The sequence below is a fragment of the Psammomys obesus genome, unplaced genomic scaffold (assembly GCF_907164565.1).
Source record: "Psammomys obesus unplaced genomic scaffold, mPsaObe1.curated_primary_1811, whole genome shotgun sequence".
In the NCBI taxonomy this organism is placed as follows: Eukaryota; Metazoa; Chordata; class Mammalia; order Rodentia; family Muridae; genus Psammomys; species Psammomys obesus.
This window is the reverse complement of record NW_026585698.1, coordinates 2,014,109-2,030,641: the sequence shown is the minus strand read 5'-3', so window position 1 is coordinate 2,030,641 and position 16,533 is coordinate 2,014,109. Positions and strand designations below refer to the sequence as shown.

General features: G+C 47.8%; 1 protein-coding gene across 1 annotated transcript in view; it reads left to right on the top strand.

Moving 5' to 3' along the window:
• Positions 1 to 15,207, top strand: part of Hkdc1 (hexokinase domain containing 1) — a 36,174-nt gene extending 20,967 nt beyond the window's left edge. Inside the window, exons 11-18 of the mRNA XM_055598990.1 lie at positions 1,015 to 1,160; positions 1,238 to 1,357; positions 4,836 to 4,931; positions 5,084 to 5,183; positions 6,236 to 6,419; positions 7,625 to 7,780; positions 12,543 to 12,776; positions 14,432 to 15,207. Of these exons, the coding sequence (XP_055454965.1) occupies positions 1,015 to 1,160; positions 1,238 to 1,357; positions 4,836 to 4,931; positions 5,084 to 5,183; positions 6,236 to 6,419; positions 7,625 to 7,780; positions 12,543 to 12,776; positions 14,432 to 14,579 (1,184 nt within the window). The 3' untranslated portion in view covers positions 14,580 to 15,207. The remainder of the gene's footprint in view (positions 1 to 1,014; positions 1,161 to 1,237; positions 1,358 to 4,835; positions 4,932 to 5,083; positions 5,184 to 6,235; positions 6,420 to 7,624; positions 7,781 to 12,542; positions 12,777 to 14,431) is intronic.
• The last annotated feature ends 1,326 nt before the right edge of the window (positions 15,208 to 16,533 follow it).

Below are 16,533 nucleotides of genomic sequence, written 5' to 3'. Positions count from 1 at the left end.
GGTAGTAGATTAGCGTTCCTGTCCTTATGAAAGGGCCTTAGGCAGGCAGGCAGATGGCAAAAGGTAAAGGTCACGTGACACTGGGGAATGACAGGTGCTGGGAGGAAAGACAGAAATGGCTGGAATGATGTCTTTGGCAATTTTGAGAAACAGAAAGACCAGTATGGTTAGGAGTGAGTGGGTGAGTGGAGGGCAGCAGGAGAGGTTGCAGGAGAGGCTCTGATGCTGATTGGCCGAGGGGGCGGTCCTGTGGGTGGGGACCTGTACAGTTCCATGATTCGGGTCTGGCGGGGGCTTCCTAGCCAGAGGACATGGGGACTGGGGAAGAAGGAACAAGAATTGGTTTATTATTGGCCAGAGGGCTCACAACGTAAAGCTGCTTACTTATGTAAGCCTGACAGCCTGAGTTCTGTCCCAGGATGACATGGGGAGGTGGAAGGAGAGAACCAACTCCACAAAGTTGTTCTCTGCCCTCCAAATATCTGCGGTGGCACGTGTGCCCTCCTACCCATATCATGCACACACGGGCTTGTGCGTATGGTGAAATATTCCCCTGGCCTGTTTAAACAGGATAGGAATGCTTCCCAGAGTCCCATGCACTTAGGTTAAGTGGCCAGGATTCCCGTTTGAGGGCCCCTGAGTGCCAGGTTCAACACATCATGTCTTCTCCCGGAAGCCCCAACTCAGTATAGCGTTTGGGACCCATTAGTTAGTGGGGTTTAGAGCTGGAAGAACCCTTGAAGGCCCAAGTTCCTCCCTCTGTAGACATGGAAAGAGGCCCAGGAGGAAAGCTGTTTCTCAGAAGCAGTGTGCGGTGCCTGGGTCTTGGGGAAATGAGGGCTTAGAACAGTGCTCAGGCCTAAAGCAGCTTGAAAGCGCCTGCCATGGCCTGAAGCTTCTTCAGTCTAGGAGGCCAGGAGCAGAGGCCCTCCTTCTGCTGGGCTTGGTCCTCTGCTCTTCCTCCACGGGCTCAGCATGTGTAGGTGGGATGCAGCCTCCACTTTCTCATCACAGAGAAAGGAAAGTTTCTTGCCCTGGATTTGGGGGGAACTAACTTCCGAGTCCTCCTGGTGAAGATCAGAAGTGGACGGAGGTCGGTGCGAATGTACAACAAGATCTTTGCCATTCCCCTGGAGATCATGCAGGGCACTGGGGAGGAGGTGAGTGTTAGGGCCTGGGTGCTGGCTGCCGCCCTCCTCCGTGTGCACCTTGCATGAGCACTGCTTTCTCCCTGCAGCTCTTTGACCACATTGTGCAGTGCATCGCTGACTTCCTGGACTATATGGGCCTCAAGGGTGCCCAGCTGCCTCTGGGCTTCACATTCTCCTTTCCCTGCAGACAAACGTGCATTGACAAGGTAAGATGGCCCTGCCAGGCACACAGCTGGCCTAGAAGCTGCCCACCCCCACCAACTGGGGGCCATTTCAAGGTTCCCCTGTGTCTGTTTGGTTTTTGAGACAGGATCTGAAGTATCCCAGGCAAGTCTCAAATTCCTTACGTAGCCAAGGATTACTACGAATTTTTGATCCTCCTTTTTTGAGCCCCGGGATAGCAGGCATGCACCAGCACGCCCTGGGCATGCAGCACTAAGGATCAAGGCCAGGGCTGTGTGTACAGGCGGTGGGCACTCTACTGACTGAGCCACACACCAGGCCACCGTTGCCACAGCCGGGACACCTGGCACAGAGGGTTTTAATCATGTAAAGCTTTCTCTACTGCATTTTGTTTCTCCTTATTTTTTTTAAATAATTTATTTATTTGTATTTTATATACATTGGTGTTTTGTCTGCATGTATGTCTGTGTAAGGCTGTTGGATTCCCTGGGACAGGAGTTACAGACAGTTATGAGCTGCCATGTGGGTGCTGGGAATTGAACCCAGCACTCTAAAAGAACAGTCAGTGCTCTTAACCTCTGAGCCATCTCTCCAGCCCGGTTCTCCTTATTTTGAAATTTGCAAAAGAGTAAATTCCTTGGTATCTGCAGGGGACTGGATCCAGGACTCCCCACAGGTGCCAAAACCCACTGTGGCTCAAGTTCATTGTTCAGACTGGTGTGGAGTCTACACAGACCCTGGCAGGATGCCATCTCTAGATCGTGTCCCACTGTGTAAATGCTGAGTCGGTGTTTAGGGAAGAATGATAAGCAGGGTTTGGGCACAGCAGGGCAGCTGCAGTTTCTGTTTCTGAATACTTTTTAATTCTTTTGTTTGTTCACTTGCGTCTCTGCCTGTAAGTACGTCTGTGTAACATGTGCAGTGCCTGAGGGAGCCAGAGGACGACATCAGGTCCCCTGGAACGGAGTTGCAAGGTGGTTGGGAGCCACCATGTGGGTGCTGGGAACCGAGCCCCGGTCCTCTGCAAGAGCAGCCATTCTTCCTAACTGCCAAGCTACTCTCCAGTCTCTTTCTGAATATTTTTCATCCACAGTTGGTTGGCTCTAGGGAGTGGGCCTCTCAGGTGTAGCCTAGTATGCAATAAAGGGACACATGTGACACTATTAGAAAAGATGGGCCAATTGCTTTATGGAGAGGTTTGAAAAGGTAATGACCAGTGCCGGCTAATTAGAACAAGTGGGAAATATTTTTTTTTATGTGCTCTGAATAGCACATGTGAATAAGAAGGCACTGAGGTTGTAAGGTTTTTATTGCCTGATGACAGAAGCCCGTGTAACTTAAATTCGTTTCCCAAGCTTTCATGGTGGCACATGCATGAATGGCAGCACTTGGGAGATGGAGGCAGGGCAATCAAGACTTGAAGGCCACCTTTGGCTATGTAGGGAGTTCAGTGTCAGCCTGGGTTACATGATATCCTGACCTTCACCAGTAATGATGAGGAGGAGGAGGAGAGAGGAGGAGGAGGTTGGATTAAATGAGATGTAGTATGTACATAAAAAGCATCCGCAGTGCTGGTTCTGTGCTAGACACTGCTCTGTGCTCTTCATGTTCTTACCCGACTTGGGGTGGGGGACAAACAGGACAACCACAGATGCTGAGGTGGTTTGTCAGGCTTCTCATCTACTGGCTGTGTGACCTTGGCTAAGTTCTGTGGTTTGGTTTCCTTGGTTTATAAATGAGGTTAGGGGGTGCAGAGATGAGTCAGCACGTAAGAGCATTTACTGTTCTTGCAAAGGACCCAGGTTCAGTTCACAGCACCCACACGGTGGCTCAGGATCATCTGGAATTCCAGTCCCAGGGCATCTGATGCCCTCTTCTGACCTTGACCTTGCACACACGTGGCACACATAAACTTGTCCTGTGCACGCAGATGCTCACATGCATGTGCACACAGACACACCCAGACAAAAATAAACAAATCTTTCTAAAACAAGGGTAGAAATTCTGCTTACTTTGTAGGTGTATCTGTGGGTTTTCAAATTTCTGTGACTATTTTGCTTAATGAAAGGACAGAGAGAAACCACATTAGGTGATCTAGGAAACTCTCCACAGTATATCACTAAGCAAGGAAAGCTAATACACAAAATATTAATTTGCTTATTTCAAAGTACAAGTAGGCAGAAAGAAAGGGTTTGGAGGGATTTTCATTGAACTTACAGTAGCAATTACTCCTTGGGGGACTGGAATGTTAGAGGGGGGTTTCTTATCAGTAGCATTTCAGTTTGTTTGTTAAAAACAAAACCAATGCACTCGTACTTTTGCTGCCATTAAGAATAAATAAACTGCTTAGCAATGGGGGAGACCTCTAAGATCTTCCCTGCAGGGGACAGCAGACAGTCTGGACTTCTCCAACTTTTCCCGAGCCTCTGAATAAAATTGTTCTAACAATAATAAAAAGAATAAATAGAGTAAGCCAGGTGGTGGTGGCTCAGGCCTTTAATCCCAGCACTCAGGAGGCAGAGGCTGGCAGATCTCTATGAGTTTGAGGACAGCCTGGTTTACATAAAGAGTTCTAGGACAGCCAGGGTTAAACAAACAAACAAAAAGAATGAATAGACTGTGTGGAAAGTAGCCTTGCATGGCTGTCAGTGGTTCTGATGATGGATGGCCCCAAACACAGCAGAACCTCTGATCTAGGCCAGTGACAACTCAGCACTGTCCTGATTCCAGGAGGAGGCTGGTGAAGAAGGCAGGAAGCTGGGAGCCAAGCTACCAAAGGTCATGGGGAAAAGAAAGAGGAAATATTATTTTTGTATAATTGCAATTATATATATGTAATTACAATATATACATATATACACACACACATATATGTTGGGAGTGTGTTCTGAGGACTACGGAGGCTTGACAGCTAAAAGCCTTAGGGAAAGGCAGTGTCTAGCCAAAGGTTCTGTGGGCCACCTTTCCTGGCCCAATACCCTAGTTCTGCCAGCTGCTCTCACTCCCTGCTTTGTAGCCTGTGGCGTTGGGCTAGATAAACCCCCAATTAGGCTAACAGCTTCTAAACATTAAAACACTACTATGAACATTAAGTGTCTTGATTTTAGAAAATACAGAAAGATAAAAATGCATTCAGTCTTGGATCCAAAGATAGCCAGTCACCACCTGGGCACATGTGGTTCCAGGCCTTTTCTAGGCTGAGTGACGTTTCATAACTTGACCTCTGAGGACACCTCAGTCTGTTATGGATAACATTAGAAGTGGTTCCAGACTTTGATTCTGGGTAACAGTGACAGAGACACATCTGACTCTTGAAGACTACACAGACCTGCAGAGAGCCCATTTGGCAAGAGCCCTTGTTTGAGCCATGTTGATAGTGGAGGTAGAAGCAGGCCAAGGATATGCATGTTCCGTCAGTGACCAGAGTCAGCAACCCATATCTGAGCTGCTCTGTGACCTTGAGAACTGCCATCCAAGTGACACCCCTTTTCTTTGTTTCAGGGGACTCTAGTAGGGTGGACCAAAGGCTTCAAGGCCACCGACTGTGAAGGGGAGGACGTGGTGGACATGCTCAGAGAAGCCATCAAGAGGAGAAATGTAGGCTATGGTGGGAAGGCTCATGTTGGACCTTGTCTCCTTCCCCTCTGCCATGATATGCTCAGGTCATGGGACAGAGACCTCAGTCTGCCTTGGGCCGAGGTACCCCTTGCACATTCTGTTTTCAGGACAGCTGGTTGCTTCCTTTGCAGGAGTTTGACCTGGACATAGTTGCAATCGTGAATGACACAGTGGGGACCATGATGACATGTGGCTATGAAGATCCCAATTGTGAGATTGGCTTGATTGCAGGTGCGTGGTCAGGCATGCCCCGCCCCAGACAATAGCCAGCTCCCATCTGACTCTCTTCAGGGCTGGCAGGGTCACTGCTATGTTGCCAGAGGCTGCTCCAGAGGTGGGTGTGATTCAGTTTGGGAATCTAGCTTGATTAATTCCAAAGGTTCTTAATACCTTTCTCACCAAGGCTCTAAGCCAAGGTCATTCTTTTCATTGAGGGAGAAGATACACAAAGAAGGAGTTTTCTTCTCTTCCCTTTCTTCCTTCATTGGACATTTTTGTACATGAATATAATGTGTTGTAATTCCATCACCCCTAGTACTGTGTTTTCCCTTCCTTAGACTCTCTTATTTCAAGTTATCGTTCTGGGGCTGGTTGTCTTAGAAGGAAGGAACCCACAGTTGGACAAGGTGGCCTGGGGCTGCGGAGCGGGTTCTGGCTTTGCTGCTACTGCTGCTGCTGCTGCTGCTAATGATGATGATGATGATGATGATGATACTGATGATGATAGGCAAGATGGGCATGGTGATAATGGTGATCGCAATGCTACTGCTGCTGGGATGAAGATGATAGACATGATGATGATGACATTGATAGTGATGATGATACTGACAATGACAGGCAAGATGGGCATGGTGATAATGGTGATGGCAATGCTACTGCTGCTGGGGATGATGATGGTAGGAACAATAGGGATGATGGTGTAGCTAGAGATGCTAATGATGATGCTAATTGGTGATGGTGGTGATGGTGATGATACTGATGATGATGGGGGTGATAAGGAAGAAGAAGATGATGATGATATGCTGCTCTTCCGGCTGCTGTTACTGAAGATGGTAAGTATCACTCATTGGCTACTTAACATGTGGAGAGAATACACAAATGATGTCTTATTCTTTTCTCTTTAACAACTTCATCGAGCACTTGCTTAAGACTGGCCAACTGAGTATAAAGCTGGAATCCTGTCCAGCTCTGTCTCAGACTCCAACTTATTTATGGCACTCATCTGCCTCTCATAGACCTAGTGTTATCTTTGAGGACTAAAGCCCCTTCATGATTCCTTCCAGGGACAGGCAGCAACGTGTGCTATATGGAGGAGATGAGGAACATTGAGCTGGTGGAAGGGGATGAAGGCCGGATGTGCATCAACACAGAGTGGGGAGGATTTGGAGATAATGGCTGCATAGAAGACATCCGCACTCAGTACGACAAGGAGGTGGATGAGGGCTCCTTGAATGCTGGCAAACAGAGGTGAGGTGGGCAGGTGGTTGTGTGTACATCATGTGTGAAGGAAACAGTTTCACCAAACCCAGGGACCAGCATCAGCCTGATAGCTTTGTCTATGCTTATTATACCTCTGTACCTTTTATTCCAGGATCATCCTGGAATAAAAGGAAGCCATCTCTAATTACCAGAAGGTACCATGAAGCTTATGGAGCTCTGAAAGCCAGCCAGAGGCTGTCAGAGTATCTGCTGGCAGGGTGCCTAGGTGTCACAGAGCAGGGGTGTGGTGACTATGTAGACCCTCAGATGGGCTTTACTCGGTCCCATTTAGAGGTCAAGGTCCTTGGCCCTTTAAGGCCAGTGAGCTCCAAGGGGTGGGAAAGTGGTCCCCATGATGCATGGGAAGACGACTCTCGACGTGGTATCACATCTTATCATGGCTCACAAGCCTTTGTGAAGTACATTTCAGTTACTAACGACTGAAAAGAGAAAATAACAAGTAGCGTCTAGACACCTTACAGTAGATTTCTACCTGCATTATCCTGCATTGGTGAATATAGAAGAAAGGGCTAGACTGAGGTGGAGCTAAAGTATTAGGCCCCAGGAGTGAGCCAGGAACAGGGTTGGGAAACTTTTCTGTAAATGGTCAGAGAGTGTTCTAGATTGTGTGAGACATATAGACTCTGTCCCGGTTGAGCTTGGTTTTATAATATGTAACCTGAGGGGAGTAGATATTTATTATGAGGGCGGATAAGCAAGTAGAGGCTTTACAGGTGGGAAATGTGCTAAGACCAGGCTCAAGGACACTTTGGGGACTGGTAAGCTGAGAACATAAGGTATCGGTGTTCCCTTATCCTGCTTTGTTGCTGGGTGGTGGGTGAGCTGCTGTAACCCGGGTGAGCCGGTTGTTTTAGAACAAAGGGCCACCAGGCTGAGGGTGCAACTCAGTCTAGAGTGCTGGTATAGCATGCACAAAGCCTGGGCTCAGCTCATCCCTGCATTAAAAGGCCTGAAAACCTTGTCTCTGAACACCAGTTGAGGGCTTGACTCCCGGTAGCTCTGAAGCCTGCCTTTCTCATTTCGCCTGTTCCCTGTTACATTTACCTGACAGCTGCAGGGGCAGCCTCCCCAGGCTGCTTCAGGCGCCAGTGGCGTGCCTTCTGCACCCAGACCGCGCCCTGCCGAAACTACCTTTCTGCCCTCATCAGTCTTATTCCCTCTTCCCCAAACAGATATGAGAAAATGACCAGTGGGATGTACCTGGGGGAGATTGTCAGGCGGATCCTGATCGACCTCACCAGGCAAGGGCTCCTCTTCCGAGGGCAAATTTCAGAGCGACTCCGGACCAGGGGTATCTTTGAAACCAAATTCCTGTCTCAGATTGAAAGGTAATGGATGACTGAAAGAACTGGGTTCTCTACTGAGGTTCCAGAAGGACTGCACAGGAATTAGATTAAGCTAAAAGTGAACCCTCCTCTATTGTGAAAAGACGGTGTACCTATAATGTTGAAGATTAATGGTGTTGGGCTAAATATTTTTATTATTAGCCCTGTGATTATTATGGTAGTATAATTTAACCCACTATTACGATTAATAAGATACTGACACCTGTTAGGTTTTATAATTGCCTTATTTACCTTAGGCTGGACAGGCTATCTCAATAACCTCACCATCCATCTCCCAGCCCCCACCCAATGCCATCTGCCTTAACCTTTCTTATCCGGGCTACTTTCCATCCATAATCTTATCAATGCGTGCTTATATTTTTCATCTTGGTGTTTTCTCCATCCATGCCATCTGTAAAGTCTTTTTCTCCCAGCCCATATGGTTTCTTCTCCATCATGGTATCCCATCATGGTATCCTTTTTCCTTATGTCTTCCCTGTCCTTTCCTGTGATTCTCCTATCCCCTAAGCCTGGGAACTTTAGCCACACCTACCCCATTTTGCCCTGCCCATGTTTTAGGCCTTCTAATAAACTAGTCAGGAAAAATGTCTTAGGCATTTTTAGGTTTATACAACAAGAATAGGTGTATCTGGGCAGTAACTAGATCTTGAAGGCCACTAATTACATCAAAATGCAAGCATCCGACCAGCCCCCAACACTATAACAAAGAAAATCTGGAAAAGAAAATCGCTCATCTACTTATCACCAAATACAGCTATTTTGACTTTTGTGTATTTTGTCCCCTCTTGAGTTTTTTAATATATGCAAGCTTATTTGATACAGGCCATCATATTACATATAATTTACATATTATTTATTCAGTGTTTAGTTATGGGAATTTTCACTTACTGTGCTGTTTGCTTGCTTGTTTGTCTGGTCTTTAGACATTCCCAGGTGGCCTCAAAGTTGCAATGTAGCTGAAATCTGTGTCTACCTCCCAAGTGCTGGGGTTCCAAGTGTGTGTGCTACCATGCCTGGCTTCTGTTTCTTGTTTTACTTTTCTTACTATGGAAAATTTTAAACATCTACAAAAGTAGAACAATAGTGAAATGGACCCAGTGTTCCCATCACTGCCCCCCAACAAAGGTCAACAAAGGTTTGTCACACAGGCATACTCCTACTGGCTCAGCCTCCGGCTAGGTTAATTTGAAACAGAGCCTGCACCTTATGTCAGCTCATTTATAAATATTTCAAAATGTATTTCTAAATAGAAGCTCTTAAAAAGTCACAACCAAGTACCGTTATTGCACCCAAAACAGCTAATATTAAACCTTAACGTCAAAAATCTTGTTTCCTGAAATACCAAACAAAAACACAAACAAAAAACCCCAGCAGTATAGTTGTTTGGTATTCATTCACATTCGTAGGCAAACAGGGCCTTTCTATTTGCTTGGCTTGTCTAAAATCTATTTTACTCTGTAGGCATCCCCTCCTTTCCTTGTTTTCCCTAACTGCATAGTTGTTGAGGAAACTGTAGCTCATCCTATGACTTCCCTGTATTCCAGGCATGGATGATTATTATAGCACTCAGTACCCTCCTTTGTCTCTTTGTCTCTTTTGGTCTATCTGTCCTTTTCCTATATTGTCACCACTCATTGATGCTTACGGTGACAGTCTTATGCTGTCAGCATTAATTAGAATATTAGTTAGAATTAATTAGTTAGAATATTTCTTGAAAGCAAACTTCCCCTTATCAGCTCCTTAGTGTAATGATTGCTTTGAATGGCTGTAGGAAACTTCCCTGTTACTATAATTTACTAAATTTCCATTTGGTGTGCGATGCCAGGGTTATAATTTATGAGTTTTTGTTGTTCTGAGAAACACCATAATTACTCTTTTTTTTTTCACATAGTCATTTGCATCTTATGAATTATTTATTTAGGAGTAGAAACATTTGACAAAAGGAGCACTTCCCTGAGGGTGCATTGCATTTTGGAAAGTGGCTTCTGACGTTGGGGGTGTGGCTCAGTGGGTAGAATGCTTTCCTGGCATGCACACAGACCATGGTTCAATCCCCAGCATAGCAGAAGCCAGGTCTATGGCACAGGCATGTAATATCAGTACTTGGGAGGCAAAGAAAGAGAAGGATAAGGTCGTCTTTGGTTATATAATGAGTTCTAGGTCAGCCTGAGCTATATGAAACCCTGTCTAAAAAAATATATATATATATATATATATATATGGACTTCCCAGTCTCACCACCACGAGTTATGTACAGAAATGCTGGTTCCTCTCAATCTGTGCCCAATAATTGAATTTTATTAGTCCTTCTGGTTAGATGTTTTTGAGTGCAAAAGCATCCGTGGGGGCAGTGATGGGAAAAGAGAGAGACCAAATCAGGCATGGTGGTACACATGGGGAGTGCCAGGCCAGCCAGGGCTCCATAACAAACTTTTTTCCAAACCACATTAAACAAACAACAGCAGAAAGAAAAACAAAACCGCTGTGTACTCACTTTACAAGCGAAGTCAGAGTGTGTCTGCAGGGTTCTTGCGGTCTGGAGAGCTGACCGTGGAAGGTAGAGTCACTGTAGGGTCACGGGATAGAAGAGACAGCTCAGGGGTAAGAGCCGCGGCCGCTCTTGCAGAGGACCTGGGTTTGGTTCCCAGCACCAGCATGGCAGCTCACAACCGCCTGGAACTCCAAGTCCAGGGCATCTGGTGCTCTCTTCTGGTCTCTGCACACAAAAGTTACACAGCACAGGCAAAACACTCATCCACATAAAATAAGATAAAAATCTTTAAAAAGAAGAATTGGAGGGAAGGAGGGGCTGGGAGGAGGAACTGGCAGTGCTCTGGAAAGGTAAGGAGCAGGTGTAACCAGCTGGATCCTCTGAGAACAGCTTCCCCTCAGCATGACTGGCCTGTGCTCTGGGTTCTGTTTCCCCTCAACTCAAACAAGTTGTTTCTAGAAGCCATTATGGTGGTCGCCTCTATCTCAGCACTCAGCTGAGGAGGGGGATTCTGAGTCTGAGGCCAGCCTGGGTTTCAAAGGAAGCTCCTGGGGAGAAGGAGGGGGAAGGGAGAGGGGAAGAGAGTGAACTTCCTCTGTTGGCATTCAGGAAGCTTTGCTTAATTCCTACCATCACAACATGAAAATTAAAAATCAGTGAAGGAAGAAATCAAGAAGCTTCTGTTACTAACCAGTGTTTCAGGATCTGTCCTTTAGCCTTTCAGATGCTCAGAGACAAGAAATAAAATCTAAACAAATACAGACTAAGTCCCAAGACTAAGAGCAGACAGTGCTTTATCACCCCTGGCCTCTCCAGACATGAAATGGCCTAATAAAGTCATCCTCGGGAGCTGCAGATCTGTCATCATTCTATAGCTTGGCTGGCCCACTGCATGATCCCTGCCTGGCCACCAAGGCCACTTGTCTGTCATTCTTTTGAGGGCTCGTCTTCCCCGAGCCAAGCATGCAACCTTATAGGCCTTAGCTTGAGGCTCAGTGCAAGTACCATCGCTTATCACTGGTTCACTGTGACTTACTTGGGGTCTAGACTTGAGGCCAGCTTGTTTCTGTGGTGCCATTTCTCTGTACAAATCCAGCCCCATCCCTCCCTGCCAGATCCTACCTCACCCCCTCCCCAACACTATTGCCTCCCCAATTTTACATATTCTGTTTAAGAAGCCCCACTGGGTCTGCCTCAAGCTGCCTGTATGTGCATGAGTGTACAGTCATGTTCTGGAGCATGGGCAGCTTCTCAGGGCCCTGTGCCCGAAGAAAACTCCCTCACACTGACCCTTCCCTTGCCAGCAGCTGTCAATTGCTCATAGCTCCTCAGCTGAGGGAGCTTTGTTGACCTCCTCTGCCATCCATTCAGTGGACCATATCTTCCTCAGGTCTTGGGCAAGGAGTCCCAACTGCACTGAGCTATGTGTGCAATTATCTTGTCCTGTCTAGTTCTGACATAGTAGTCACCCACTGCTTCTGGTTCTTAAAGTTCCTGCCTCCTCTTCTGAGATGACATCTAAACCTTGGGAGGGTGGGATATGATCTAGATCTCCCAACTGGGGCTGATCACTCAGTAGTTTATTTTCTTGGGTCCCTGAGTTAAGGGTTCCTGTTCTTTAAGGTATCATTATGTTCCACATTTCATTCAGTCATCTGGTCAGTGGCTATCCCCAGTCCTCTGCAGGTTGCTGCTGAAAACATGGTTTCACCTTCAAAGAGCATAAAGTCAGCTGGGTGGACAGCACATACCTTTAATCCCAGGAAGTAGAGGGGGGAAGATTACCATGAATTTGCGGCCAGGCTGAGAACTACCTAGTGAACACCAGGCCAGCCCTAGGCTATATAGCAGGAAACAAAACCCAAAACAATAGAAATGGGAGTAGGAGGAAATTGGCCTTTGGCATGGAGAGAGAGTACCACAGTGGGGGGCTGTGGCTGCCATCAGCAAGGACGGCCCTTGTACTCTGAACCTCAGGCTCATGAAAAACAGGCATTTGCTATGGTGGTTGCCGACCCTAACATTAGCTGCTAGTGACTGGGCAAGAGTGTGCCCAGTGCACTCACACCTTGCTATTTAAAGGCAATGGGACTTCCTAGGGTGGGGGACTGACATTCTGTGCCCTCAGCCGCTTTGGCAGCATTCATCTGGCTATGCACAGCCAGGTGAGCAGACTGAAACAGGACCTGAATCATGTGAAGCAGGTTGAGGTGTGGGAAGCAGCCACTAACCTTCTGGCCTGCTTGTCCACAGCGACCGGCTGGCCCTCCTGCAGGTCAGGAGGATTCTGCAGCAGCTGGGCCTGGACAGCACGTGTGAAGACAGCATCGTGGTGAAGGAGGTGTGTGGGGCGGTGTCTCGGAGGGCTGCCCGGCTCTGCGGCGCAGGCATGGCCGCCATCGTGGAGAAGAGGAGAGAAGACCAGGGGCTCCAGCACTTCAAGGTCACCGTGGGTGTGGACGGCACACTGTATAAACTGCACCCCCAGTAAGTGCCCCAGGCAGGCGTGGGGACCAGAACAGAGGGCAGGCAAGCTGGGGGCCTGGGCTGGACCCACACACACTCTTCATGTTCACACCGTGAAGATGTGGCCCCATGGGGGTGGTAACTGGGCCTGGTAGAGCCCACTGCTATTGAATCTGAAGGCAGGGCTGGTGCTCCTGCCTCCTGGTTGTCTATGGAGGCTAAGAGTCAGCCTTTAAACTCCATCGGGGTCCTCATCTGCCAGGTCAACAGCAGTGACCTCTGCCTGTTAGGGTATGACTCATGGTGACTAAATGGGCACCATCCAACACCAAAGGGCCACATGTTGTGATCATAGCTTTGATTGGCTTTATAGGGCCAGGTAGAGAACATGGCAGAGAGTCAGCCAGGTATGAGCTAGCTCTAACTTCCCAGTTCAGTTAGTGGACAGGAAAAGAAAAAGCTCACTGGCAGTGGTGGGCCACGCCTGTAATCCCAGCACTCAGGGAGGCAGAGAAGGTGGATCACTGTGAGTTCGAGGCCAGCCTTGTCTACAAAGTGTGTCTAGGACAGCCAAGGCGACACAGAGAAACCTTGTCTCAAACATAAAACAAAACAAAATTTAAAATTAAAAAATAAAAAACCCTTGTCGCATAAGTTAGGGTTGACTCTAGGCTCTGCTACTCAGAAGCCAGATGGCACAGGGCCAGTTTTGTCTGCCTTGAGCTTCAGCTCTTTTTCTGTAGAATGGAGACAAAGGAAACCATACCCACCACATATGTTGTTATGAGGTGTAAGTTTGACAGCTTCACGAAAGAAAGCTGTTACTTTCTTTTGGGTCGGGGGTGTGACAGGGTGTCTCCTGCCTGTCCTGGGACTCACTCCGTAGACCAGGCTGGCCTTGAACTCACAGAGATCCATCTGTCTCTGCCTCCAAAGTGCTGGGATCAAAGGTGTGAGGCATGACTGCCCATCAGAAGGCATCGTTCTTGTTCAGTGTTTCCCATTCTATTTTGATGAGAAGGGTATGTATGAACAAGATGATATCATTCCTGTGGTAGTGATCGCTCGCGCACAGCTTCTATATTCATCCCTTGGATGACATGCATTTTAGGGCTTGGTTTCTACAAATATATCCCTTTAAATATTTTTACATTTATTTTGTATGTACATGTAGATGCGTGTACATACATGGATGCATAGGCATCACTTTTCTCTAACCACCACCTGGGGCCCAGCCAGGAATCAAACTCAGGTCATCAGGCCTGGTGGCAAGAACCTCTGAGCCATCTTGCCAGCTCCAAATCTCTTTCTTCAACTAAGATTTGAACAAAGGCTAGAAATAAACCATCAAATCCCTGAAAAAGGTGCTGACACTACTGGGCAGTGGTGGCATGCGTCTTTAATCCTAGCACGCGAGAGGCAGAGACAGGCGGACCTCTGTGAGTTTGAGCCCGGCCTGGTCTACAGGGTGAGTTCCAGGATAGCCAGGTCTATACAGAGAACCCTGTCTATGGATAGTCTCCTGAAGATCTTGCTCCTGTGAGAACCCTACAGCTGACACCACACTTGACTCGCGAGCATGGGGTTTTCGCCTGCGGCCAGGGAGAAAAGCATGGTCATAATGGTCTCGCCTGCCAACCTCCTGCAAGAGCTGATGTGTTTTCCTCTTTGTCCAGCTTCTCCCGGATACTGCAGGAGACTGTGAAAGAACTGGCCCCACAGTGTGACGTGACATTCATGTTGTCAGAAGACGGCAGTGGGAAGGGAGCAGCTCTGATCACAGCTGTAGCCAAGAGGTTACAGCAGTCGCAGAAGGAAAACTAGGCGGCCCTGCAGGGCCGTGATACCCCATGCCGAGCAGGGGCCACCTGGCTGACCTCGTCAGCACTCTTAGCACCCTGGTGCCAGCTTTGCAGTGATACTCGTGAAACCTCCATTTGGTATATTTTGGCTAAAGATAGGCTGCCTTTCAAAAACAAATGATTTGGCCCAAGAGATCCCTTTTTGGCAAATTTTTCACTTGAGCGGTTGATAGCTTCAGGTCTGTGGCTGCCAGACTCCAGATCAGGTGGCTGGTGTCTTGGTCCCTCTCTGGCAGTGAGCTACCTCTCAACCAATGAATGAACCCGTGAGAGGGAGAAAGAGTCTTAGTGAACTAAAGGACCCACCTTCACACGGCCCCACTTGTCGTGTTGGCTTTGGCAGATGGAGCTCCGAATGCAGAGGAGCCTGCTGCCCTGGGGCCAGGAGGCACCTTACCTGCTCCAGGGCACTCTGTGAACACCCTGGGGTGTCACCCCCATGTGTGTCTTGCGGGGTGAGACACCACTCAAGGAACTGTTTTTCATTTCACATGACGCAGCAGGTGTCACTGCTGTCCATAGTTATTTCAAGGACTGCTAGGTATATGAAATACAGTCCGTGAATAAAAGAAACGTGGGTTTCCTGGAAACTTGGTGTGAGGCATTGAGCTCTCTCCTGAGGAGCTCATTGGTATCTCCATGTCCCATCAGGAGAATTAAGAGACCTGTAGAGTTTAGTCCAGACTTCCTGTTGACAGAAGGAAGCATATGGAACAGATTAGCCACATTTCACCTGATTGAAGTGCTTCCGGAGACTGAGCACTGACCGTGTGACCCAGTGCTTGCTCTTGAACTGGAGTCAGCTGGAAGTCGTGTGTGTGTGTGTGTGTGTGTGTGTGTGTGTGTGTGTGTGTTTGTGTGTGTGCGTGTGCATATGTGTATGAAGGCCAGAGGACAACCTCAGTGTCACCCTCAGAAATGCCATCCATCTCCTTTAGACAGGGTCCTCAACAGGATCTGGGGCTCACTGTTTAGGTGAGGTCTGCTGTCCAAGAAGTCCCAGGCATCCTCCTGTCTCCACCTTCCAACGTTAGAGTTATAGGCGACCACCACCCCAGGCAGGTACCCTCACCTGTGGATGGATTCAGGTCCTGATGTACAGAGGTGAGCACTTTCCTATCCTCCCAGCCCCGAGACTTCTTTGTCTTCTGCTGCTCTCTCTCTCTCTCTCTCTCTGAAGCAGCGTCCTCCCGTCCATCCTGTCTTCTCTAACCCTACCTTTCAGAACTATCAGGAGCCTGTGCCCCTGACCCTTTCTCCAGGAGCCAGGCCTTCCCCTCACTCCCAGCCCTTCTCTGAAAGGCCTGTGCTTTCATTCTTCTCACATGTCTGTGGACTGCTTATCTGGTCTAGTAGACTGTAAGATTGTTGCCAGTCAGAGTGAACTCATGACTGTTCCATTCTGATTCAGTACTTGAGGAGGAATATGATTTTTAACATAAAGCTTTCTAAGAACTTTTCCTGTGGGAAAATGGCAGGTCATTATCCTGGGTAACAAAGAATAATATTGCACAGTCCAGTTGATGTGATGTGTTTGACACACTGTTCCAACCTTGTGGAGTCGCTGGCTGCCTCTTGCTGAGAGGATGGCCCCCTCTTCTGAGGTTGTCATGTGCTGACGGAGCCAGAGACTAGTCCCAGGGAGAGAGATGCCACCCAGGGCTAGGATCAGATGAGGGAGCTGAGGGGGCCTCTGCAGTGCCTTCTGAAACACTCAGTAAACATGTATGATGCCAGGTGAGCAGGTCCTAGATGGTACCAGAAGTTAGCCTTTTCTGTGTTTTAAAGCTATGTCTCTCAGAAGAAGTGTTATAGGATGTGCTAGATTTATTTTTGTATTTGGATATAATTGTCTCTTTGTGGAAATCTGATCTTCTTCCTTCTATTTCTCCTTAAAAATGTTTATTTTTATTTTA